Source organism: Orbicella franksi, chromosome 5, assembly GCF_964199315.1.
Source record: "Orbicella franksi chromosome 5, jaOrbFran1.1, whole genome shotgun sequence".
In the NCBI taxonomy this organism is placed as follows: Eukaryota; Metazoa; Cnidaria; class Anthozoa; order Scleractinia; family Merulinidae; genus Orbicella; species Orbicella franksi.
Genome location: NC_138149.1, coordinates 31,933,327 through 31,960,074, shown reverse-complemented (window position 1 = coordinate 31,960,074; position 26,748 = coordinate 31,933,327). Strand labels below are relative to the sequence as shown.

Below are 26,748 nucleotides of genomic sequence, written 5' to 3'. Positions count from 1 at the left end.
ATTCTATTGGTCAATTAAAATCACCCTTGTTAAAAATAACCAATAAGAATTACTCTTTGAAAATTGTACTCTCCAGGGAATCTGTTCTGCCCAGTCTCCAGTCACACGTGGCAAAACATCGCTTTTGTATCGAGAAATTTTGTACTCGTGGGATCGTAGTAAACACGAATTTTAGTTCACACCATAAACATGGGGAAGAAAAATTACGGGTTAACCAAGCTTCTTTTTCTAGCATTTGTAAGTATACTTATTGTCCTTTCTTTGTTCTAGATTTTAACCAATTACATTCTTAACAACCCTTAATTTTACATGCTGTTGATTTCCTGAGTGAATTTCATACGGTGGTAAATTTGCAGTTTTATACTTTAACAGCTCGTGGGACCATCCCTTCAGGCCAAGAAAAAGGTGGACAGGAGCTCGATCGTAGAAGTAAATGATATAAAACCATTCAAGAAATTACAAAGGACTCACACGAATTTACTAGTTTTGTTTGCTCAGAGTGGTGAGTTTTACGTTGACCAAATCGAATGCACTGTTTGAAGGAATTCGTAGAAAATATTTAAAAACAATATAGCTACTATTAAGCTTAATTGACGTTTCTTATTTCCTTTGTGAAAAAGAACTTATCCTATTTGAGGCAGTATTATATTACAGCTTAATAACCATGTTTATTTCACTAAATTTGAATTTTCAAGTTCAAAATTAGCCTTAATTTAGCCCTAGGTCACTGCGTGATCAGAAATATTTGTACGAAGTCTGTTCCCGAGTGGAAATTTCGGGGATGTTAGTTGCATCGCACAAATATCTCCAATATTTTTTCCAGACCAAATATTGAATGTTAGGACTCGCATGAGTCATTATGCACGTTTGGTGATATTCTTTGGGTTTGCACTCGTCTAGATTTCTAAAATATATCAAAGTCACCCTGGAAACCGGAAAAAAATTACCGCGTTTAGTGTTAATTGCAAGCTGCTTTGTCAAACAATTCTTTTTGCAGAACGTGATGCTTCAAGTAGATTTGGAGTTCTGGCACAAGTTGCTGAGGAAATTAGAGGAAAAGGAACGATAGCATATATAAATTGTGGGTATGTTGTATTTAAATGATCTAGACAGCTGAAGATAAAAGCAACGAACACCTGCAGTAATTATCATAAATCACTCTTACTCATATTGTCACTGTTGTAAAAAAATAATGATATTTAAATTGTCAAGTTGATACATTTCTTACATTTTTAATATATGCATTGTATTCCAATCTTAATACGTTTTTCTCCTTCTTGTATAGTAGATGAAACTTTAGTGCACTAACCTCCACGTTCATGGGTGCAAGTTTGAGAAACAAAACCTGGGTGCAGAGAAAATAGCTACTCTAGGTTGTGCTGCCTTGAGGGAAAATGGGGCTATTATCTTATAGCCCAAAGGCCTTTCTTGGATATACAAGTCCAAAACCTAGCATAGAAAGCCTTTATCCTCTCTAAAAGAGAATCTGGATCTGAGAAATTATGTCTAGATTACTGCCCAGATATCCAAACTATTTTGTGTACTTAGCTGTGGACTAGGGGAAGCCTGGGTCCAGCAACCTTCCCTTCTACCCCAACCTCCTCAACCCGCCCCCCTCCCTCCCCCAATTTAAGTAAGGGTGGTCTTATCTTCTCTCTTTTACCTTCCAGCACCTTTAGATCTTCTACTGTTTCCAAAACTTGTCTAGAGAACTTACAATTTGTTTTGTATGTCTTCATAGGGAAAGCAAAGATACCAAAAAATTATGCAAGAAGCTTAAAGTTTCACCACAACCTGTTGTGCTTAAGCATTACAAGTAAGTTTAAACCTTAGGTAATGCTAAACTACATGTACCTGTGCAAACTTTTGCAGATAATTGCTGCACTTTCAATTGGTTGTTAGTTTCATTAAAAATCCTTATACCTATACTTATAAAAAGGAAAAAAATAGCTGAAAAGAATGAAGTAACTAGGAATATTTCCATCTTTCACAAGTTATGTCACTTGTGCATACCTCTGAGTTGAGATTCAATGTGAGAGTCAAATCTAATAGACAGATAGCAGTACGTTTATTTTACAGTTTTGTTTTATCAATAGTAAGCATTTCCAAAAGAGCCTACTTGCTCCTCTTCCCCACATATTCTTTATATCACCCATATACCCTCTACTCCTACTATCATGTTACCATCAGTACATTCCTGAGCACCTTCCAATCTTTCAAACTGACCACACCATCCCGCTCTCACAAAATAAATTATTATGTCTTCCCTACACATCCTAGCTACCCTTTTGATGAAGATCTTTTTTCTATTCTCCCTTCTCATTTTTTCCCTTACCTTGTACTAACCCTAGTTACCTTGTTCTCCCCCCCCCCCCCCTTCCCCCCGATACACCTAACCCTCGCTGTACTTTAAAGATTCCAGGAGATCTAAATCTTAGTCATTCTTTTCAATTTGGCAGAGATGGGAACTTCAATAAAGATTATGATAGAAAGAATACGGTTAAGGTATACTAAGTGTTTTATCCTACGATAGTGACACTGTTGTCGATGTAGTGTTTAAGTTTATCTAGGGCTGGGCAATGTGATACAGGTATCTCTGAGAACAAGAAGTCTAATATTGTATATACAGTCTGTGTAAAAGTTTGGTTATTAAAACTGTATAGATTTGCTGTCGTACTAGAGACATCAGAACACTGTGCTATGCTGAGGCAGTACACTGTATTAGCACAGTGATGTTGATATTCCATGTTTGACTTTTGTCCTTTGAAAATAACCTTTGTATCTCTGCAGTCAATGATAAATTTTTTGAATGATCCTTTGGGAGAGATGCCATGGGAGGAAGAAGAAGGCACAGAGGATGTACAGCATATTCACACTAGAGGGGTTAGTAAATTATGTGAAGTTCTAAACATTTCAAACTTGTCATGATTTTTCAAGTTGACCAATTAAATCAGCTATACAAGGGTGCATGAAAACCTGGAAGTTCTTCTATTGATGTTTCCCATACTCCATACTTTGTGGATGAATTCTTTCAACAACAGGTAATTTCTTTAATAGCATCAAGGGAAAAGCAAGCATACTCAGCTGTAACAGGTGTTGGGGGTTACAACCCTTAATGGCAGCCCTGATATCGATAGCCATGGTGGAAATATTTAATCACAGCAGTCGAGGTCAAATAAAAATATATATAAGTTTTATCATTATTAATTACCCATTTTATTCCCCCACGGAAGTTTTTTTTTTTTCTAAGACCACCCAAACCCCTCTGGAAATTCCAATTAAGCTTTATATATTTCTTTAAATTTTTTGGTGTTACAGAACCCCCCACTCCCCAGGAAATTCCAATCCCTCTTGTGGGGGGATATTTTCTGGAACTGCGCAATGTTATTCTTAATTATATAATTATTTTATTTTTGCAGGAATTTGTTAAACTGACAACAAAAGAGAAGAAACCAGCTATGGTCATGTTCTATGCTCCATGTAAGTTGAACTGTCTTCCAAAACCTTGTACATAACAATTTTATATGTGCCTGTGATTTCAGATATGGCTTTCATTATTTTTTATATAACAACAATGTCATGATCCATGCCTGGATGTCGTGTGTTTAACTGTAATGATCAATCATGTCTTCACATCTTTTTCTGCAGTTCAAAGATATGATCTTTCATATAATTATTCCCTTGTACTTTGTTGTTATTCATTGCTTCTGTTTCCTCTGCAGGGTGTGGATATTGTAAGAAGTTAAAACCTGACTTTGCTTTGGCAGCTACTGAACTCAAAGGAGAGGCTGTGAGTCCTAACAATATCAAATGTTAGATATAGTAAATTGGATCTTATTATATTAAATAAATTTGTGTGACCAACCTCTCGTCTGTAGTGATTGTTTATATTTTAATGCAGTTGCCTTCATGTATTTATTTCAAAACGTAATAAAGTTAAGTCACAAACTATTTTCTCCATCAGATAATGGCTGGTATGGATGTAGACACATACGAAGGATATCCTATAAGAGAGCAATTCAACATCACTGGATTTCCGACTTTGATATATTTTGAGTAAGATGTTTAATATACTATTTTAATTAATAAATATTTAAATTTGCATTAAAGTTAAATCACAGTAGATATTAAGTGTCCAGATACCTTTGGGACTATGTGCACATGTCAGTGTGTGCCCAGTGAAAGAAGTGTCTGTTTGAAGCGGGCATTAAAAGTTGGAAATTCTGTACATATTATGCTGTTCTTATTAGCATAGTTTAACCTACTTTTGACCCCTTTTCTATCATTAATATGACTTTTTCAGAGGTGGTGAAGAAAAGTATCGTTATTCAGGAAAACATGACAAAGATTCTCTTGTAGAGTGGATGAGAAAGTGAGTAATGTAAAAGCTGTGTTTCTCCTTGGAAGCCAGACCCTATTTTGGGTTTTAAAACTGCAGTACAATAAAGTGATTTTTGTTTCATTTTAGCCCTGCACCTTCAACTCCTCCCCCTAAAGAAGAAGAATGGAGTGACGTACCCAGTGAAGTCATCCATCTTAAAGATGACACATTTGACGACTTTATTGCTAACAATCCTTCAGTCCTGGTCATGTTCTATGCTCCGTGTAAGTATCTTTGAAACTTGCTTTCAGCATGATATGAGAACTTGAGCACTGACAACTGCGACCCTGACAACAACTCCTTGTAAAAAATAAAATAATTTAATATCTTACGGAATTAGATCTGTTCAGAGTATCTATAGGTCTCAGAACTTGCTCAATTTGATTATGTAATGTCTGTAATGTCAGTGTTCAATTCCAAATAAATAGGCAGAACTTAGTCATTTCACATTGTTGTTGTGCAGAGGATGGCAAAGAAATGTACAAAGACTTATAGCACACCTGCACAGCTATTGTTCTACTCACTGATAAAGCCTTTTTGTTTGGTGGCATTCTTGTTGGCATTGCCATTGTGGTTTGCTTAAGTTCTCCATTGTTAGTGGGTGGGTTAGTGGGTGAGATTCTGGTCCAACCATCTGAGCAACGAAGAGCTGTACGAAGCCACAGGGAGTATGCTAGTGTCAGTCCTTATACGAGTGAGAAGATGGCGATGGTTAGGGCATGTATTGAGTATTGAGTATTGAGTCCTGACAACATCTTGAGGACTGCACTGACGTGGGCACCTGAAGGTAAGAGGAGGCGAGGTCGGCCAAGAGAGATGTGGAGAAGAACTGTGGAGAAGGACAGGAACAAGCCTGGATGGCACACATGGGCAGCTGCTGCTGCATTGGGCTCAGACGTGGATGGCATGATTTTCTGGCCAGCGTCAAGAGTCCTCATGGTCCTGATGCGGATGAGTGAGTGAGTGTGAGTGGGTGGGTGAGGTCAGATGGGACAGAATGCCCTCGGAACAAGACACAGTGTGTTGTGCCACCCTAGCCTGTCCACGCTGATGATAGATTAAACATCTGCTAACCTGTCACTAGCTTACTGCTCATGGCTTTTAAGATACTGAATCTTGTTTTTATTGAATCTTAGGGTGTGGTCACTGCAAAGCTATGAAACCAGAGTACACTGATGCTGCTAAGACTATGAAGGATGAAGAGGTATCGCCAGTAAATAGTTTATGTTACTCTATCTTTTAGTTTTGTGCTTAAAAGTGCTGCATATATGTACATGTAGTTCTGTCTATATAATCTTGAGTCCTAGAACACAGTGCTCAGATTTTTGCTTGTACACCATAATTAAGTTGTTGTTGAAAGATGTGAATATTTATCGTAATATCATTCTGAGAGATCCCAACTGTTGTGTTCCTCTGACGTGTTGACGAAGAGTTTATTCATTTTAGGTGTCAGGTATTCTAGCAGCAGTAGATGCTACAAAAGCAAAAGAAGTAGCAAAAAGATTCAATATTGAGGGCTACCCAACAGGTAAAAAATGTCACTGTATTCACTGACTTGCAGGTAAAAATCTTATCGAAATTATTGTTGTTTTTCACTTATCTCTAGTCGTGGTGAATAAGTACTTACAAGTACTGTATTGAAAATAATTTTCACACTGCCACTGTGGTCTCAATTTTGTCATAGCTTTGTTCCTCAATTAATGGATTTTTTTTTCTTTTCTTATTTATTTGCAGTGAAATATTTCAAGTAAGTTTAAAGTTCTTAACTTTTTCAGTTCTTAAAGTTTCCTGTGTTCAAGTTTTGTTAATTTTGTTAATATTTAAAAATATGTTTTTACAGCTAGAGTTGAAAACCATTTTTTGTTACGTTATCACTGATTTATAGAGACGGTGAAGTTGCCTTTGATGTGAATGAGAGAACAGCTGATAAGATTGTTGAATTTATGAAGGAGTAAGTAAGAGCTGTGATCATATTGTGATTTAAGAAAGCACACCGCGTGAATATGATGTCTTGCAGATTCTAAAGTGGAGTTGCCTATTACAGGGCTTGACTTTTTGGTAAAAACCCTTGGGGCCAGCTTGCCCCTAAGTTTTCAGATTTAGTTACCAGCAAAAGTATTTCAGTGAAAAGCATGAAAAGTTAGTCGTCAGTGAGAAAAATCTGTTGCATTGGCAACCCCAGTGGTTGCAACTTCGAGCACTGTATTAGATGCACGTGCATGTACAGTGTAAGTGGCAAGCATGAGAAGCTTGTATTCGTACAAATGTCTATGCAGAATTAGCACTTGATACATAATTATTGCAGAACTCTGACGCCAGCCAGTTGATTTTCTTATTCCAGCCATATCACTATCAGAACTGGTCGGAACTAATTGAGAGAGAGTTTTGATCATGTTACCACTGGTCACATACTTACTGTGGAATTGGACCACTGAAGACTTTTGATAATAAATAACGATTGGAAAACTCTGACCATTCATCAGTGCTGGCACTAAACTTTGGTTATTGCATGCAGAGGTACATTTGCTTCTCCCCCCAGATGGTATCCTAGTCCTTGAAGGTTACTTGGTAGTATTTTTTGCAGTTTGTTCCAAAAACATGCCAGTACTAATTTTGTAGAGAAAAGTACAATACTACGAGTAATTAAAAGTGTCTTAAGTTCACAAAGACATAACACAATGTCAAGTGAACTTACATGTAGTGTACCTAATGGGCAGTGCCATTTAAACATGACTGCCAAGTCCATAGTCTCAATTGCATTGCCATAAAGGAATCAGTAGATGATCTGTGTTTATCTTCTTCCTTTCTCCAGTCCAAAGGAGCCACCCCCTCCCCCTCCCCCAGAGAAAAATTGGAGTGAAATCCCCAGTGAGGTGAAGCACCTTACAGATGAGACATTCAAAGGCTTTCTTAAGAAGAAGAAACATGTCTTGGTCATGTTTTATGCTCCATGTAAGTAGCAGACTTAAATGTTGGGGTACTTACCATTTACATGGGAAAACCAGAAATTCCAGTTGGAAAATCAAATGGTTCGCGCTATTCCGTTTGGGAAGCTTCAGAAGATATGGGCCGTGATTTGAGGTGATGCTATTTTTCTGCTCTTTTAAGTCTCTCTAGCTGATGTCGATATACTTTATAGCAATTCCTTCTCCCGCAACATGGCATTCAATTGTTTAATGCTTATGCCTGAAATTTCCTACCGGATGGTTTTTGTAAATGGTAAGCACCCTTGGTTTCACATGTGTCAAGTTTAAGTGTGCTGTGTTTATGTTAAGACAAGTTCAAATGTGTTATGTCCTGTATCTGTGTTAGGGTGTGGTCACTGCAAGAAAGCTAAACCAGAATTTATGGATGCTGCCCAACATGATGCAGACAACAACAAGGCAAGGAAGTTATCTTCGTTTCTGTGTGGTGTTTCATTTCCTGTTTTGGAAAAATGATATAATTGTTGTGCTTTATTATGGGAAGCAGCAAAGTCTTTTCTGTACTAGAACTATATGGCAAACAAAATGTTTTTTATCTCTGTAACTAGTTTCTCAGTCTCCATCATAGATAAATATTGATAGCAAATTATCTGAAAATATGAGTAGCAAGTGGCACTTTCAAGTGTCTTTATGCCTGTATGGCATCTAGTCTAGTTCTGGCCCTCTGAACTCTCTGTTGCACATGTGTTGTGTGGCAGAGAGAGGGCCAGAACTGGATTAGTATGGTGTAATAATATTATGGTTTAATAGTGACAAATATTGCTTTTCTTGTTGACTGATCAGGTTGCTTATGCTGCTGTTGACTGTACAGTTCACAGTGCTGTGTGTAGCCAGTATGATGTCCATGGGTATGAATTGCCTTTTATTATCCTTTCTTGATCTTTGATACTGAAGGTTGATTATTTTCTTTATTCTCATCACCTGTTTCCATGGAACTGTGTGAACACTGAAAGGAGAATTTATATTTTGATTGTTCATTCTGTTGTGTTTCAGATACCCCACTTTTCGTTACTTCAACTATGGCAAGAAGGACTTCAAGTACACTGGGGGTCGGGTGGCTAAGGATTTTATCCAGTTCATGGAAGACCCTAGTGAGGGTCCCCCACCTCCACCCCCTGAGCCAGAATGGAAAGACATTCCAAGCTACGTCACTCATTTAACTGACGATACTTTTGATGACTTTATGAAAACTCACGATTCAGTTCTTGTCATGTTCTATGCACCATGTAAGTTGTGTTATGAGTGTCAGATTAATTTAGCTGTTTGAATTTCGGCAGTTTTACCAAGCAATTTATTTTAAGGAACTGTGGAATTCAATTTTTTGAACCTCCAAGGCGGAAACGAAATTGATTTGAAACCTCGAATAGTTTGAGAAATTGGGATCAAATTGCAGTGTTCAACTGAGGAGAGGGTAACTTCGAGAAAGTGGGATTCCATCGTTTCAACAACACGAAAGTCCTCTGAGACTTCTTTGTTTGGTTTATCACCATTCCAGTGAGAGAGCTATAATGGTTTTGCAGTAAGTAAATGACTGGAATATCACTAAACGATCACAAACTAGAAGCAAGATTTTTGATATTACTATTTATGGATGTGATGTACTTACCACAAAGAACAACGATGGCGGCTTATGTATTCTCAGGTTGCTTAACAATGAGCGAGCTCCATAGAGGAGTGTTCAGTGTTTTTCTTCTTAGGGTACAACAGGCGAGACCTTTACTCACGTTTCAACTGGAACATATTCATTCGTATTTCAGGGTGTGGTCACTGCAAAGCAATGAAACCAGCATACAGCGAGGCCGCACAAGAGTTGCAGAGCAAAAACGTGCGTATACATAATTAGGAGGGAAATTTCTTCTCCAATTATTGCTATTTGTAAGACTGGCACTTAACTCAAAAGTAACGCAGCCACGTAAAGCGAAAGGGTGTTGCTACTCACCCTGGGTGAGTAAATCACAAATTGATTCCAGCAGTTTGTCAAGTGTTACGCTCGGCTGACAATCCACATGTACTGATGTAGACGACTTAATCATTGATGGAGTGAGGCAAGCAAGAATAAAGTGTTCTGTCCAAGAACACCATGGGCTGGGCTCAAACTCCAAGTGGTTACCTCCTACCTATGTTTCTCTTGTCTAGCACTCCAAAAGTAAAGCCAGCGTGCCTTAAAACTGCACTCCATTTAAGAAATAGAAACACATGCCCTATCGAGTTTTAGTATAAATCTGCTAGCGTTCTATATTACGAATGTCGTTCGCTGATTGGCTACGCTACTCACTATCTATTCTGTTGTAGATAGTGAGTAGCCTAGAAGTGTGCGATTATTGTCAAAATGAGGGCCGTTTCTTTGCGTTTTCGAGGTGTCTGTGAAGAGGATTGAGAAAACGTTTTGAACGATTTATACTAAAACAATTAGATTATTCGCTCTCGATTTCTATGCCTCGGCAACTGTCACGCGATAGAAATCTCGAGCTCATAATCTAATTGCTTAAGGTCATTCCCCAGTATTGCATTGCGCATCCCTACTGCGCATAGTTTCACGCGTGATTAGCGCGCGCGCATTAAAAAATGGCGGCTTTTTCTTTACGGCTGGACCTCGCCATGGAGGTAAATCGTCATTTTCTCGCAAACGAGTATGGTGACCTATCATTTTTTTCTGTTTTTTTGAAATGAGTAATAGATTTCTCTCTGTAAAATAAATATGGACCAATTCGCAGTGTAGAACAAAAAACAATCGTCGGAAACGTGAATTTAGCAAGCAATCGTGACTACAATCATAGTGCTGTTATAAGGATTTAATGGGTATAAACAAGGTGCTGTTGCTCCTAATCGAACATGGGGACCCCTCATTTTTATTTCAAAATTTGAGTTCCTATAATATAAACAATCAATAAGCAAAGTTTCACAAAAATCTCAGTGCAGGTTCTATTTCAGTGGAATGACCTTAATAGAAACACCAGATTAAACCAATCACCGCGCGTGTTTTCTTTAAGCTATTTTCTAAAATCATTTATCACACCGTTTATTTCTGTTTTCTTTTGATCACTGCAGGCTCGTAGCGTGCTTGCAGCGGTGGACTGTACTAAAGAGAAATCACTGGCGAAGAAATTTGACATTGGAGGATACCCTACAAGTAAGCTCAATCATGTACCGATTTCACGTTTTGCTTTCACTGGCGACTTTTAGTAGCGCATTTTGGGAATCGCTTGTTTAGCCACCCTTTAGATGTGCGATTACAGATTTTATTGTTCAGGCGGGGAGGAGTGAAAGGGCACTTTTTATAACATTACACGTGTGTGTTTCCGTGGACTTTCCTTTCGCTGGCCAGTCCCAAAGATTTTAACTACATTGGAAGATTTCTTGTCATTTTCTTTCTTGGTCTAACAATTCTGTTTTTTCTTTGCACGTGACTGGAAAACTGAAAAAACAAACAGTTAAATACTTCAGGTAAGGTTATATTTTTGGTAAATACTGTAGCTGCACTCTTGATGATTTCAGTTGAATTCCTGAGCGTATGAACAATCTGGGAGGCGTGATGTCCTCATGGTTAGCGCGCTCGTCTCTGGATCGAGCGGTCCGGGTTCGAGCCCTGGCCGGGGACATTGCGTTGTGTTCTTGGGCAAGACACTTTACTCTCACAGTGCCTCTCTTCACACAGGTTTATAAATGGGTACCGGCGAATTTAATGCTGGGGTAATCCAGCGATGGACTAGCATCCCATCCAGGGGAGAGTAGAAATACTCCTAGGCACTTCATGCTACAGAAACTGGGATAAGCTCCGGCCTGACGGTCCACTTGGCTCTTATGTAGACTTAACGTGCCCATAAACAATCATTTTGGTGTTAGAAAAGTCAAGTGATTTATTGTTATGAAAGGCATTTTTAGATAATTGAATTGCCATCTTTGTCTTGTACAGGAAGGGCGAGTTTTCTACGGAATACAGAAAAGCGAGGGCGAAGGAGGATATTGTAGACTTCTTGTTGATGTAAGTTTAAAATTCACTACAGGGAAAGGGCGATTTATTTTTTTATTTTTTTATTTTTTATTTCTTTTTTTAATGCAACCATGCCATAACATGCGCTGATTTATATAGTAGCCATAGACCACAGAACACTGCAGCAAATTTTCTTGAAATGGGTTGTTCGCTTGTGTTGACGTCAAAAGGCGATAAACTCTTTTTTTGCCAGCTCGCCTGTTTAAATCGTTTTGTGTCAACTTTTCAACAGAAGAAGGCCTGGTTAGTGTTTTTTCCCCATTTGATGGCTATTTTTCAAGCTCAGCAGTGGACGTCAACTCGAACAACACGACTAGAACAACACGTCTCAACAAGTGGAACCGAGATCATTAGAGTATTTTCAAGCCCAGGGTTCGACCTATTCGGCCACTTATCGAACTCCTCAATGAGTAATGCGTGTAGCCAGAATACAGGCCATTTCTTACAATTCGCTGTTGTTGTTCTTGTTGTAGTCAAGAAGATTCAGCATCAGCTGACGCCAAACCAGCCAAACCTGAAAAACCGGTTGAACCTGCTTGGAGTGACGAGGATACTGATGTGGTTCATTTAACAGGGAGCACTTTCCGGGAGTTTATCCAGACTCACAGCTCTGCTTTAATCCTGTTTTACGCTCCATGTAAGTTATAAATCTTGCATGCCAGGCTTATGGCCAGTGCAGAATTGCCGTACTTTCAAGATCCCCCCCCCCCCCCCTCCCCCGGCTACCACATAAGGGCGACCTGCACCAATTACCTTCAAGTTTATAATTAGCGAAACGTAACAACAAATAAAAAACACAAACAATTCCTCTAGCCCTAAGAACGAAAGAGGTGCAGTAACAAGAACGAATCAAAATAGAGGTTTTAAAGTAGAGCAGATCAACCAGGCACTTCTTCAATTCATAAGTTTTTGCTCTCTGGCCAGTTAATATAGGAATACAGGCAACAAGGAAATCAAAAGGTTTGATTTGGGAAGGAAGCCAATTGCCACCATATTGGGAATCAACCGCGACTTGTTTGGGGCATCATATAGCTGAATGTTACTTTCAGCAATCCTTTATAAGTGTTCATTTATGTTTTTTCTTTTTTTTATTTCCGTCATTGATTGGTAAATTTATTCGTTCATTTATAACGTCGTTTCGTTGTTCTATTTTGTTTGTTTATTTGTTTATTTATTTTGATTAAAACAGGGTGTCCACACTGCCAGAAAATCAAACCCGAATTTTCTCAAGTGGCCAAGGAAATCAACACTAAGAAGAAGGTGACTAAATAAACAATCATGTACTACGATTATCAGTTGAGTAAGGCGGGACGAAAGTTTGGTCGCCAAGTTTTAACGTAAAAATCGTGTTGTTGTCACGGGCAACTTACCTCGTTTCCGTTGGTAACAATATCAACAGCCGTTGGTCGCCTGTCGCGTCGCCTACAATTTCGCGCGCTTTGCTGCCAATTGACGTCAAAGGCGGACAAGTTGCCAACGGATACGGAGCCAGTTGCTCGTGACAACAACACGATTTTTACGTTAAAACTTGGTGACCAAACTTTCGTCTCGCCTTACTCAACTGATAATCGTAGTAAATACATTTTTCAGTCTAGAAAATGAGTGTGAACCCAGCTACGAAGTATTTGACTCACGGAGTTTTGTGCACCCCGTGTGTCTCTGACTGTCTATTTGTGATTATGAGTCTTTATTGTAGCGTCCGCGAAATATTCTTCAGTTAATAAATGTTTTTCTTCGGTAGATTCCTGGTGGCCTAGGCGCAGTAGATTGCACTGCGGAGAAAGAAGTCTGCACTGAACAGGAAGCCAAGCGTTATCCCACATGTGAGTACATCACTTCCTGTCATGCGCAGATCAGTACAGTAACTCGTGAATAGATGATTTAGTTATGTGTCATCCAGTCTAACTTCACTTTGTCTTGTTCGTGAACTTGTTAGGCCCTGTGTTAAGTACATTAAATTAGTTTTTACCTAAATTCCCTTTACAATTCACTTTCATTCCCTTTTCCTTAGACGAAAAAAGACGAAGCGGACATGTTAATGTTTAGAAATGCTTTGAACTGAAATTTGTAATGCTTCACTTGTTGTTGTTGTTGTAGTTGTTGAAAGTTGGCAGTATTAAAATTACCTTTTTTCCTTTCCCTTCTTTTGAATTCAAATGGAACAGTGAAATACTTCAAGTAAGTATTGTAAGTAAGTAACAAAGTAAGAACTTTTTTCGTAATTTTGTTTCCTATCTAAAAATCAGACACCTGCTTAATTCGCCGAATCGTACGACATCCAAATGATCCTGGAATGACTCAACAAGATTTCCAGTACTATTCTTGTGCTTTTATTGAACTTATCTGATTAAACGCCCTTCTCACAGTCTTACCTTCTCGGCTTGTTCTCATTTGGCTGTGATTTCAGTCGAACCTCGCTATTTCGAACTCTCAAGAAAAACAAAAAATAGTTCGAAATAGCGAGCGTTCGAAATGGCCGATAGTCAATGACTGAAGGGCAAATCCAAGAGAAATAGTTTTGAATTCGAAATAACGGGGAATTTCAAATAACCGAGTTCGAATAAGCGAGGTCCAACTGTACAAATTTATTGGATTTGCGAAAGGTTAAATTATTAAACAGCTTAAAAATCGCGACAGTTGTAGTTTTACGAGAGATATGTACACGTCACCGCTAATACGGAGACTTCATAGTGTCTTACCTCGTCGGAAGATGACGAAAAGACTGTTTGATTATCCTGACCAGAATATGAACTGATACAGTGTTCATTCCTTTACGGTTTACAGGGATGGCGAGTTTGCCTTTAAGTACGCCAAGAAAAGGAAAGCTGAAGATATGCTCGCTTTCATGAAAGAGTAAGTAGAAGCGGTTGAAATAGCTCCTGAAAAGAATTGAAGATAGTTTTCCTTTCGACATTTTGTTCAGCATTCCCTGGCGGTCCTAGAAAAAGCAACCAAAATAGATTATGCATCACTGAATATTTGAAGAGCTTTTTTAGCTGCAAAGTAATTCTAACACCAAGAGACATACTGTGTTCCAGTCCCCAGAAGCCCGCCCCACCTCCACCGCCACCCGACTGGAGTAAGGAGCCTGGTAAGGTGCATTTCCTTACGAACGAGACGTGGGATAAATTCATAGGAGAACATTCCTCAGTGCTGGTCATGCTGTTCAATCCTCGTAAGTAAACTGTTAACTTTGATCGGTTTAAAATCCTTATACATAGGCCCTTGATTACGGTTTGGGAATGTATTTTAGGTAGACTGTTTTTGTCAACAGCAGAAGACAGAACAACTTATTGGCAAAACTTGCAACGAATTCCCACCGCAATTTTGCACGTTTTGGAGTTGTAGGTTCGAATCCCACCGAGGCCCTCCCTTCCAGGGCTAACGCTCAAAAGAAATACTTGAGTTGATTGCCTGCACTCCAAATTACTTTACGCTTGATTCTTTACTTCCGATCCAGCCTCAGACTTATCGGTAGCCAGGGTAACATATAAAGCACCACGTGCTTTGCAGCTGGCGTTCACGTGTCAGTCAAAAGAATTGATACAAGCCTTTTATTGGTTTACCGGAAATAGAAAGAACATTTTAAATGTTTTGATATTTAGCAAAACTTGATGCCTGAAATAAGTCCTTTTTTGGATTATTAAAATTCTAACATGGCACCCAGACTTCAGGGAGTGAAGGAAAAGAAGTAACATCGAGAGTGACGAATGATTTCTCTTGTTTTATCATATTCCCCTAAGCCTCCTCACCAAGTTAGGACTATAGTATTTCGAAAGTGGCCTTTTAAGATCATAATGTGGAAGTGAGCGTTGTTGATGATTAGTATTTAATTGTGTTGTACAGACCTGTTTTTTTTCTCCTAAGGCTGCGGTTATTGTAAATCCATGAAGCCAGACTACTTCAAAGCCGCAGAGATCCTGAGTGAGGAACTGGTAAGTCATCCATACGAACATTTTAGCTTTGGGGAGAATGCTCTTAGCAATGATTGAAAATGTTTACCAGGTCTATTTTCAGCCTCGCCATAGCAAGCTTCCTTCATTTCCTTATGTTTTTTTCTGTCATTTTTTAAAGCTGTTCAACAAAATCACATCATTTTTGTTGTGTTCTCTGTTATCTAGGACTAGCTATGATTTCTGCCTCGTTGTTTAAGTTTGTTGCATCATTGACTAACACCAATTCTTCTTTCATGTAGCCATCTGTGGCGTTAGCGGCCATTGACTGCACTCAATTCTGGTCCTTCTGTAAACAAATGGAAATTGCAGGATATCCCACAGGTAAATTTCGTCGCTTATTGATAATTTAAGCTTGCTTTAGGCTCTTGTATAAAATGCGCTACGTTTTCTATAGTTAACGATGCAGTTTCCATGAAGAATTGTACCGCGTACATTAAAGAATATTTGCGTTCTAAGTAGCTCTGCGAAATGCAGAAGTGCCTTGCACGAACGGTCGCGAAGAGCTTCCTCTCCTTAAAACACAAATTTCGCACGGAGAAAATGGTATTTCTGAGTTGCTAACATCAGCTTGAAATTGATGCTTTACCCTCATGTTCACCGCTTTCATTCTACTCAGTTTCTTGTCTGTTTGAAAGATTTGGCACCAGGCGTAGTTTTTTAAACATACGGAATTGAATGTTCCTCGTACGCTGGTCTTGTTTATTTAAATTGACAGTACTTCACGATTTTTATACCAGATCTCATTACCTGTACATGTTTTCTGGTCTATTTTGTTTTTCATATTTCTTTTCTTCGACCGGCTATCAGTGAGGTACTTCAAGTAAGTAACAGCGATTTGCTTTGTTTGTGAACTCCAATTTGCTGTTATGACATTTTTAAGGTCTTTTCACTTTACAAGACGCTTCGAGGCTACATGCGACAAAGTTGATCATTTTCTTGATTCTCGTCACCTGTGTGCTTGACATAGATTGATATTGTAAGGAGAATTTAGTTGTTTATTGCTTTTTGAGTAATTAAAACTAAAACAATTATAACCATAAGGTAATTATTTTGTAGAAACGGCGCATTTGATAAAGAATACGAGGGTGACAGATCGGCGGAGGACTTAGTCACTTTTATGAAAACGTAAGTCTGTTCATTTAGCTCTTTACCTGAGTTAAATATTTAACTGCACATGGTTGAAGTTCCACGAAAACAATTTATTTCCGAGTTGCTTATATCTCTTTTTATTATATGGTTAGCTCCGCGAGCGCGCAAGATGAATCAAATCCTGCGCTGTGATTGGCTACCCGAGCGGGCAAAATAGAGCCATCTTGCCCGCTCGGAACTACCCGCCGTGTCCCGCAAGAAAAATTCCCCCGAAAGCTATGTAATAAATCCTTTATTGACCAAGCTTCGGTCAGGATGGCTGGATATTGGCCTCGTTCTTTTTTTGCGAGTTTATGGACCCCGACTCCGAAACCATTCATATGGAAATGTATTCCGCCAACACCTATACTCTCATGCAAATCAAACTCATTTCTTTTGAAAGGTTTTGAACGAGGACTCGTTTTGAAACTGAGGCGTAAGGTTACTTGAAAATGGCCTGTTGTCTTTCAAAAGTTTTGGACGTGGGTCTTTACGAAGTTGTTTTTAAAAGCGGTAACAACTTCTGGTTGTGTTCAGTAAGTGATTTAACATTGAGCTCAAGTAGGCTTTAGATGGAGGGTATCGCATGCAATTTGCGATAAGGTTACGTTGGTTATCTTTCTCTTGTAGAATGAGCGGTTCGCACAATATACCCGACGAAAAGGAAGCTGGCAAAGACGTCGAACCAGAAGGGTTAAAGATCTTGACGGCTGCAAACTTTGAAACGTTCTTGTCCCAAACAGAGCACGTCATAGTCATGTTCTACGCACCATGTAAGTAACACGAAAAGTGACCCGACTAACATTATGCTTGGGTTAAATTGTACATAGGTTTTTCTTTTTTTGCATGCTTAACACGTTAAAGGGGAGGTACGAGGCAAAATTTGCAAAGCACAGCAATGAACGTGTTTCCTTTTCGCATATAGGGTGCGGTCATTGTCAGAACGCAAAGCCCAAATTCCTAAAAGCTTCGGAAGCATTTGCCGATGAATCAAGCAAGGCGTTTACTACTGTGGACTGCACCCAAGACAGCGGTAAGTCGGTCAAAATTATTGTAGATTCTTGAGGAATAAAAGCGAGGATTCACCCGCTACAGGGCAATGAATGATGTCATTTAATCGATTCTCATTGCCAATCCCTGGTAATCGTCAGAAACTGGAGGCCCATGGGAAGGGTTTGGAAAGACGTTTGGAATTTTGGGAAGTGTTCGGTATTCCCGTGCTGCTATAAGACCTCGACTCCGTGAACCTATTTAATGGAAAAAGGTCTGGGAAGGACTAATTTGAAATGTCTTGATCTTTAAACTTGTTTGAATTTTTCAACACAGATTTGTGCGACAAACAAGGCGTCAACGGTTACCCGACCATCAAATATTACAGATATGGCTCTTTTGTGGTGGAATACGATGGAGACCGAACAGAGCAAGACTTTTTGGCCTTCATGAAGGCACCTCCTAACCCCCTCCCCCCTGATCAGCCTGATAGCAAGCCGGATGACAAAAGAGACGAACTTTAACTGGTTATAGTAGTTTTATTCTAGATTATTAGTTCCTTGACATTATACTCTTCAGTCCTTGTTACACCAATGTTCTTCACGAAATGCTATTCGAGAAGGCCGAGAGTACCTGCTCGGTAATTGCCGAACGTTTCCAATATTTCTACGAAGAACACCGAAGTTCTCTGAAGTAAAGTTATTTCCAATTAGGCTCTCCTGTTACACAGGTTTCCTTTTTTCATTTTACTTAACTAGATCGTTATAGTAATTATGAAATCATCTCATGATAGTTTTTTCCTCAAAATTCATACTCGCAAATTTCTACCTTTTTACGACGGAGCCTTCGTAGCCATTTTGAAATTTTATGACTATTTATTCCAGGAATGAAAAGCACACACAAAAAAATACTCTACTCGAAGCTTTAACGATTTTAATATAATGAACACTTGTGAAAGCAAGTGCTAGTGTTTAGACGGAAACAATTTCCGAGAAACTTTCTCGAGGAAGCTCTCGCTTAAAACAGTAACAAAGTTTATTGCAAAAGAAATTATTGGCAATGCCAGAGATCGATGTCATGCAACACATCAGGTAGTCGTCACACAACGCTTTTTCCGCGAACGTTAGGTGACAATCTTTTTCGTCTGTAAAGAAGACTAAATACATTAACTCTATTTTTCAGCACACATTTTTTCACGGAGTGTTTTTTCTCATGAAAATGGTCGTGTCGTTAGATCTAAATTGCAGATCGAAATAAATGAAAGTGTATTTTATACCTTGTCTTGTCGTTTATTCAATATTGCAAGCGCATAGATGACCATAGGTCACGTTGGTTGCGAAAGTATTTATTTACATCTTCTCTACCAAGTGTCTACCAAGTGTCTACCAATTCAATTTTTCACGGAAACGTTAAACCGTTCTATTGAGGTACCATCCACACTACGCTGGAGGAATTTGAAAACGCAGCTTTATTTCTTCGGTTGGGCCTACCGTCCACACTAATCCGTCATGAAAAAGGAGCTTTTCGAAAACGCTCTTTGCTTAAAAATGAAGGAATTGATAAACGCCGGCTCTTCGCTTTCGTGTGGACTGAAAACATTTTGAAAACAGAGCTTTTCGAAAACGATGGCGTCACCATAATCATGTGATTTCCCTGCCCGAGTTTTCTTCAAACACAAATCCAAAATGACCGGTGATTGTTGCGTTTTTAAATTCCACCTGCGCAGTGTGGACGGGCCTGAGGTCCTCAAAGAAACGTGATGCATGTAATCACGATTTTGCCACGCGAGTGAAAACGTGTAACACCGTGCTACCTGCATTGCTAATTACATTGAGGAGTAGAGTCGAACAAAGGCGGTTTATTTCAGCTGTTAGAAGCAGTGTTTGGAAGACTTTTTGGGGGTTTCATTGATTCCAAAGCAGTCGCAGCTTAACCCTGGCTTGCTCCCAGCCATGAAACATCTAACGATTGACTTCAAATATCGCGTTGAATTTTATCCTTCTTTAAATTTAGCTTGCTAAATATCTTTACGATCAGAGATAAACTTCTCAGCCAAGCAAACGGAATCAATTCACAATAAGTTATACGAGACGTATCTCATCATAAAACCATTTTTGCAAAGTTTGTAGGCCAGAAGGATTCTTCTCAGGTTTTCTTGCGGTAACAAACAAGCCAAGCAAACGGCTCACAAATTGGGGATTAGCTACCAGGTGTTTATTGAGCTTTCCATATACACATCTCTTTTTTTTGTCAAAAATTTGGGAATTATAACTGAAAACAAAATTCCTAATTATCTATAGGGCGGTTATGACACTACAGGCAAAACAGCAAAATTATACTTGTATTCAATTTAGCATTATATGTTAGTACCAAAACATTCTAAGGTGGCAGAAGATCCCTACACTGACTTTTGTTTCTCTATCATCAAAGCGTCTTCTTGCATGCGCGTTCTTGAGAGAGTAAACTGCATGGCAGACGTCTCACAAAAGCAAGGGGATTACATAAGACACAGTGTTTCCTGTTGAGGGAAGAAGTACATGAGTTAATCGTCTGAATTATCATAAGCCTGATCGCGTATGGCGAATTACGTCATCCTTTCCAAACATTCGAATGAAGTAGCCAAAAGAAGGCCTGACGAATGGCTAAAACATTCTAACGGCGGAAGGCCTGCTGGTCACTCTCAAACAGCTTTCGCGTTTTTCAAGCCTAAAGAAAACTGGTGATAATTTTCTCAACAAAGGGAAGTGCGTTAATAAACAAATAAAACCTTTTGCCCATGGCAGCATTTTAAGTGACAACACATTTTCCTCCAAAACATTTTAGCACTAGATGCAACGTTCAACTGAAAACATTACCCCTAGTGTAGGATGTAGTGCTTTAAAAGGTACGATGCTTTGTGCTAACTAGTTACGCTTGAAAACTGTAGCAGGCGCCTGTACTGTCTCAGTTTAAGGGAATGTCGTTTTTATTTAGAACTATATAAATGTCTCGCCTTCAAATTATTTCTATGAGTGGCAGGAAAAGCCAGTAAACTTGAGCATTAATTGAGTAAGCTCTACCTTGTCAAAAATCACATTGTTTCGATCAGAACTGATCATCTCTGCCACTTCCATCCAACGATCTTTAAAAGACGCCATCATAGTGCGGGTACCGGAACTCTTCAGGATCCTTACAGGGTCGGTTTTCTTGCCAGCCAGATTCACTATCCTTTGGAGGTTTTCAGTTTTCACTGTGGCTGTCTCCGTCACCGAGACTACTTCATCCCAGAATGCAACAGCTTGCATGATAAATGAAACCATGTTCTTTATATCACTGAGCTTCTCATGGCAAGCTTCTCGTTCGCGTCTCAGTCTATCTACTTTTCGGGAAATCTCTTTTAGGTCTCTCTCTACCTAAGAAAACAAACCAAAAACTTACCTATGCTTCATGACCGCGCAATAGTTTGTTCAGAAGGCCTTAATTAACGGGCCAAGAAATTCAATTCAAATATGATACCGGCCGAGTTAGAGTTTTATTCCGCGACGTGTCAACTCCAACTTTAGTCATATTGCAAAAGTACTTTCATCTTATATTCGTTTGTAACGAATCACCTTTCCAGAGACTAAAAGTGAAATAAAACGCAAATTAGCCGCGAAGAAAAATATTCATTTCTGCTGACGAAGCATGTGTGATAAGAGTGAAAGCTTCAGAACGTGTTAGTTTTAATTTTCCATCACAGCACAAGTAATTTGTCAAGAACAAATGTGAATATTCCGGGGACAGGTATTAACTTTATTTCTTTTATTACCATTTTGTTTTTTTCAGAGGGAGAAATATGTCCTTAAAACTGGCAAAGGCCAGCTTGCAAATTTGGATCGCCTGACGTCTATTGCTCTTATTTGGGCGCCCCTGACCCTTACTCAGGTTCTAATTTAGTTCGTTGGGACAACATCACTTCAATTGACTCATTCGCAAAGACGATTTCGCGATACACAAGCACGTCGACGCAGCTAACTAAAGACACGCCAAATTTAAAGCTCTCTATTTGTAACAGCAATTCCGTCGCGATTTGTGGTTTCGAATGTTCACCATGTTGTTAATTTAGCTCTGAAACTCAACGCAAAACGAAGAAACAAATGAAACCAGACGCCAAACATGCCAATAAACTGTTCACTTCTGTTTTACTGAAGAAGTGGTCGATTGAACGACATTGCACTGCTTTAAAGGAGTTGTCTAGCTTTCCATTGTCGTGGGTTTGGAGGTTTTCATGCCACATGCTGAGTCAACAACATTTTCCACTTCTATTAATTCTAGCAAAAGTTCATTTAAACAAGAAGACTCTGACAGCTCAGACAACAATAAAATCATTTTTACGCACGTTCATTCGAAACAATCGCCAAATATTGGAATGAGTCAAACTGAATGTCACAGGCAATATCCTTTAAATTAATCTACCGTCAGCCTACGGTATATGCGCTCCACAGAAGGGAAATTCCGTAAGGGAATCAGCATAAAGTTATACGCTATTCTTGTTTATTAAATGAACAGCCAATCGATCTCCTTAGTGATAAAAGCTTTCCACTAAACATGAAAGATGTAAGAAGCTCACCTCAGAGATCCGAGAGTTAACCCATCTGAGATCACTTTCTGCTTTATCGACATCCCTTTCGTGGCGCTGCATTTCTCTGTAAGCGTCAGACGCCTTTTTTGAGCTGTCCTCAAGTATAGCAAGGAGCAAACCAACAATGGGTATCCAGAAGAAAGGCTTCATTTTCTCATATTCCCTTTCTGCATCTCGCTTCGCCCTCTCCGCCTCTCGGTACCTGCTTGAGGCCTCTTCCTTGCTTCGTTGGTATCGTTGCCTCTCGTCGGTCAAAGAGGAATTCTTACTTTGCAATGTTTGCTTTTTGTTTGAAAGCTGCGTCTCTTCAGCGAAAAGGTCGTTCATTTGCCGAGTGAGGTTCTCAACCTTACGCTTATGATCTTCCTCTGCCTTGCTCAGCTTATCAATAAGGATTCCAGCCTTCTGCTTCAACATTTGCCCATCTTTCTGAACGGACCGCAGAACGACCGCCGAGCGTTTAGTATCGCCGCTTTTCACAGCCTCCAGAGCTGTTTCCACGGCGTTAAAACACTTAGAACTCAATGAAATTAACGCCATGTTACTCAAGCAAGTTCCACGGGTTACGTTAAAATTATGTAACGACCGAGGGATCAAAAACTACCAAAGCCTTTCGTTTTCGTATGTTGGCACAGGTTACTGAGTTCAATTTGATACGTCTTATTCGTCAGCACACAAAGAATGCAATTCATTCACTCTCCCAGTTTCCAAGAAAACAACCCTTTGGTGACATGAAAGAACTCTCTAGGAATGCACTAGCTGTGTGCAGTAGCGGATCCAGACCTTGAGCTAAGGGAGCGGGGGGGGGGGGGAGTGTTGCTTGCCCTGGCAGCTTTTCTTCCTTCTGCGATTTTCTCTTTTTTACCCAATATAAGGCGGGGGGGGGAGGTGACAGCGGGCCCCTTGGGCCCCTCCCCTAGATCCGCCACTGGTGTGACATTTTTTCAAACATATGAGGGAACAAAATGCTAGCAACTGACAGTTTATCCTGCGTGATCCTACTTCTTGAGAGTGACGCTTTTTAACTGCCACAGAAACTGAAGTGTATCGGTTAAAGATCAATCTGCCTCCTACGAAAAAGAACAGGGAAACGTGCTTTGATTATAAACAGCTATAAATCACTACACAACCAAGTATGGTAAGTGAGCAGTGATAAGTGAGCGGTGATCAGATTTATGCAAACTGAGCACTCTAGCTTTCGGGGAAAAGAAAACAAATTGACATTTAAGTATACAAGAAATGTAAACTGTCAACCGCACATTTATGGTAAGACAACACAACCACTGACTACTATGCCTATACCACTATGCCGTTTCTAAGAAAAAAGAAAACGTGAGTTATTTATAAACAACTATGAATCACTCCATAACCAAATATGGTCAGTAAAAGCTACCATTGGTCAGATTTATGTTGCAACAAGCCCCAACTGCGCTGTTTCCGAGAATGCAACAATTCACTAGACGCTTTTTTACCCAAAATAAGGGGGGTGCCAGCCCCCCCGCCGGGCCCCTCCCCTAGATCCGCCACTGGTGTGACATTGTTCAAGCAAACGAGGTAATAAAATGCAAGCAACTGACAGTTTACCCCGCGTGGTCCTACTTCTAGAGAGTGACGCTTTTTACTTGCCACAGAAACTGAAATGTAACGGCTATAGATCACTTTCCACTCAAAAGCGCAGAGAAAACCCTGATCTCCCTTCTACGAAAAAGAACAGCAAACTGAGCACTCTAGCTTTCCAAGAAAAAAAAATACCATTTAAGTATACAAGAAATGTAAACTGTCAACTGCAAAATTATGGTAAGACAACACAACCACTGATCAGATTTATGCGAGAAATAAACCCGAACTATGCTGTTTCTGTAAGAATAGAACACATCCCCTCGGCAACAGCTATAGATCACTTTTAATTGATCTGCTTTCTAAGAAAAAGAAAACGTGAGTTATTTGTAAACAAATATGAACCACTCCACAACCAAATATGGTCAGTAAAAGCCACCACTGGTCAGATTTATGTGGCAACAAGTCCCAACTGTGCTGTTTCCTAGAATCCAATATTTAAGTGGACGTATAAAAGTTAACGCACTTTGCCCTCGGCACTCAGTTACACAGCTGTAAACTAAGCTACTCTTGTGCTTAACTGAAGCCTTAAGAAATCACTGCCAAAAAATGGCTGGGACAGACATAGTCATCGATGGAGAGCAATTCAACCTAGTGTCCATACCAAACGCAGGAAGCAAACTAGTGCAGACCGCTAAAGAGCATCTTCTTGGCTCGCTGGATCTCCACAGCCTGGTAGAAGACTTGGGAAAACTCGGTAACTTCATTCGCGTCGCGTACAATGGTGTAGCAGGACACACTGAAGTACAGATCAAAGTACAGCGAGTTGGCTACAAGATAACGAAACTGGCCGACAAATCAGCCGTCACCGTACACAAATTTAAAGGTGCATCACAGAGCGTACTCGAAGAACTTAAAGGCACCTACGAATACTTGCTGGATGGACTGGAAGAGATGGCGCTAGAAACACTCTCGCAACTTACCAGCATTGCCAAAGATATGGCTGCGGCTGCAGATGAACTGCACAACGACTTTGAGAAGGCAACAACCGATGTAATAGATGCTTTAGAAGACACACAGAGAGCCAAAGGTTCTGAGGAAGAAAGAAAGAAAGCTCGGGAGGAAGAGAGAAAGGAATTTGAAATCCAAAAACAGAAAGCAGTAATGCAGCAAAAGCATGCAACTGAAGCAGAAGAGCGAGCAAAAGCATTCTATGACGAGGCTCAGAAGAGAGAAGACAAGGCGATCGACGCACAGGGCAGCCTCCTAAACACAATAACGGGTGCGTTAACAGGCATTGTAAGTGCTGCTGCATCGGTGGCAACTCTTGAGGTCGACAAGGCAGTCCAAAAGATAGCCAGCATTGGTGACAAGTCGGGGCACAAAGAAGCCATGAAGATGGCAAACGAAGAAAAGAAAAAGCAAATGGAAGAAATGCAGAAGCAGCGAGATCTTCGCCAAGAGGCTTTACTACAGTGCTTAGAATTCGCAGAGAAAATCAAAAACTGCCAGGACGACAGCGCGTTGGCGGAAGCAGCCATTGAAGCCTTGCACAGTTCCATCGGCGCACTCAAATCTCTTTCCGCTATCATGATGAAAGCAGCCATATTCTGGCAACAGATGCAAATCCACTGTGAGTCTTTGGCGACAGGAGAAATGCAGAAGCAAGTTGAGAGAGCAATGAAGCTGGACGAAGGAAAGCGTATTAAAGTTTGGACTTCTAATGCCTTCAAGGGAAAAGCCCTGCGGTACTATTCCAAGTGGGTTGCTCTGGATGACGTGTGTGGCGTGTACATGTTGCAGATCAAGGAGACCAGAGAAGATCTGTACAAGTACTTGGAGGATAACCCAACCATCGAACAGGCCAGAAAGAACGTACGTGAACTAGCGGCCACGTTTGGAAATGATTTAAAAGAAGCTCAGCAAAAGCTGGAGAAGGAAAACAAGAAGGCTTTACGGGCGAAAAAGGAACTTGAAAAGTCTTAGGACTAAAGCAAACCTAAAGGAACACAAAACATCAATAATAAAGAACTGTGGAGTAATTACCTTAGTTTACTTGACATACCTATTTAATGTTAATGTTGTTTTTATCAAGCCCGAACACAAACCTCTGCTAGGCTTTCCTTTTCTGGACTTTAGTTATTTTCTAGACTGCAAATTGCCATTCTTAAAGTGAGAAATCTGTTCGAGTTTTCTCTCAAGTATATGGATATCGTATACTTTTTGTCTGTTTCTTCAAAGACGTTTATGACACTTTTTGATAATATAGTTTGTTATAATAGCAACCTACAAGCTACTTTTCTCCTTACCTATTATGGAGTATGTCTCCTGCACATGCAAAATCGTTACCATTGATGCTTTCTTTCGAAGTTTTGCTGAAGTTATGTGATGAATTGTCAATGCAGTGGTATGCCAAAAACAATCTAAGGTTGTTGAATTCATTTCAGGGAAAAATGTTCTCATATGAATAACCTGATGTTGAAACATATAATAACGTTTTTGTAGCCAGGATGTCCATAAGTGTGATTGCGACGTAACGCAATGTTGTTTGAATAGGTTTATCTCTTAGTTAGAAAACTACAAAATTTTTCAAAGGTAACATCGTTGCAAGTAGGTCTTTGGCTTTATTCAAATTACGTGACAGTGTCCCTATAACCATGAACTTTTATTAAGGCGTTGTCACTTGGTAAAGCTATAGCAAAACATCAAAATAGTTTTGCAGCCTAAAATTGTCTATTTTGCTAGTGGTACTTGGATTAAAACTGAGACAACTACAAATTAATGAGAGATATTTACCTATAACAATCCAATGCAAAATCAAACATCTCCTCTTTTCATAAAATTGATCAACACATAACTGAATGGTTTAATTATCTTTTTTAGCAATAAAAATTAACAATAGATATAGTTTTTGATCTCTGTATTTGATCTAGAGCTAGTCTAAGAAACAATGAAAATTAAATCACGCCTAATATCGTGCCATAAGTAGATCAAGGAGCATGCGATGTTCTGTTATTACACATCTTCGTCCATTTGTCTAGTAAGGTGCTCCATCTTTCGTTTATGATCTTCTACACTGATCAATGACGACCGAAGTCAGGGATGTGGGGGTTAGTCCCCTACATGGCCTATACGGGGACGTACCGCTGTATGGGGTATGG

General features: G+C 39.6%; 3 protein-coding genes across 4 annotated transcripts; 2 read left to right on the top strand and 1 right to left on the bottom strand.

Moving 5' to 3' along the window:
- Positions 1–113: 113 nt before the first annotated feature.
- Positions 114–18,703, top strand: LOC145488275 (putative protein disulfide-isomerase A4). Its single transcript, XM_081467104.1, has 36 exons — positions 114–237; positions 373–502; positions 998–1,085; positions 1,742–1,816; positions 2,460–2,505; positions 2,791–2,883; positions 3,420–3,480; positions 3,723–3,790; positions 3,965–4,056; positions 4,304–4,372; positions 4,469–4,605; positions 5,518–5,585; positions 5,828–5,909; positions 6,116–6,128; positions 6,267–6,332; positions 7,194–7,333; positions 7,694–7,764; positions 8,149–8,213; positions 8,359–8,591; positions 9,123–9,190; positions 10,414–10,495; positions 10,797–10,809; positions 11,279–11,347; positions 11,830–11,993; positions 12,546–12,616; positions 13,098–13,179; positions 13,522–13,534; positions 14,141–14,209; positions 14,395–14,531; positions 15,224–15,291; positions 15,552–15,633; positions 16,120–16,132; positions 16,369–16,437; positions 17,071–17,213; positions 17,366–17,473; positions 17,767–18,703. Exons 1-36 carry the CDS (start codon positions 190–192, stop codon positions 17,952–17,954), a joined length of 3,084 nt encoding a protein of 1,027 aa, XP_081323230.1. The 5' UTR covers positions 114–189; the 3' UTR covers positions 17,955–18,703.
- Positions 18,704–19,455: 752 nt separating this feature from the next.
- Positions 19,456–22,833, bottom strand: LOC145488267 (uncharacterized). Of its 2 annotated transcripts, XM_081467096.1 has the most exons (3): positions 22,019–22,833; positions 20,490–20,822; positions 19,456–19,948 (listed from the first exon to the last, which is right to left on the bottom strand). In XM_081467096.1, exons 1-3 carry the CDS (start codon positions 22,568–22,570, stop codon positions 19,928–19,930), a joined length of 906 nt encoding a protein of 301 aa, XP_081323222.1. In that variant the 5' UTR covers positions 22,571–22,833; the 3' UTR covers positions 19,456–19,927. The 2 variants fall into 2 exon arrangements, with proteins under 2 accessions (XP_081323222.1, XP_081323221.1); XM_081467095.1 differs by lacking the exon at positions 19,456–19,948 and having other exon boundaries at positions 20,313–20,822.
- A 1,218-nt stretch (positions 22,834–24,051) lies between these two features.
- On the top strand, positions 24,052–26,479 carry LOC145488261 (uncharacterized). Its single transcript, XM_081467086.1, has one exon. It carries the CDS (start codon positions 24,197–24,199, stop codon positions 25,571–25,573), a length of 1,377 nt encoding a protein of 458 aa, XP_081323212.1. The 5' UTR covers positions 24,052–24,196; the 3' UTR covers positions 25,574–26,479.
- Positions 26,480–26,748: the final 269 nt, after the last annotated feature.

Excerpts from the sequence above, each read along its gene's own strand:
- LOC145488275 (XM_081467104.1), top strand. The coding sequence starts at position 190 with ATGGGGAAGAAAAATTACGGGTTAACCAAGCTTCTTTTTCTAGCATTT. Across the intron at positions 503-997 it reads AGTTTTGTTTGCTCAGAGTG|AACGTGATGCTTCAAGTAGA; the intron begins GTGAGTTTTACG and ends TTCTTTTTGCAG. Across the intron at positions 8,214-8,358 it reads AGCCAGTATGATGTCCATGG|ATACCCCACTTTTCGTTACT; the intron begins GTATGAATTGCC and ends GTTGTGTTTCAG.
- LOC145488267 (XM_081467095.1), bottom strand. The coding sequence starts at position 22,570 with ATGGCGTTAATTTCATTGAGTTCTAAGTGTTTTAACGCCGTGGAAACA. Across the intron at positions 20,823-22,018 it reads TTAACTCTCGGATCTCTGAG|GTAGAGAGAGACCTAAAAGA; the intron begins GTGAGCTTCTTA and ends TTGTTTTCTTAG.
- LOC145488261 (XM_081467086.1), top strand. The coding sequence starts at position 24,197 with ATGGCTGGGACAGACATAGTCATCGATGGAGAGCAATTCAACCTAGTG.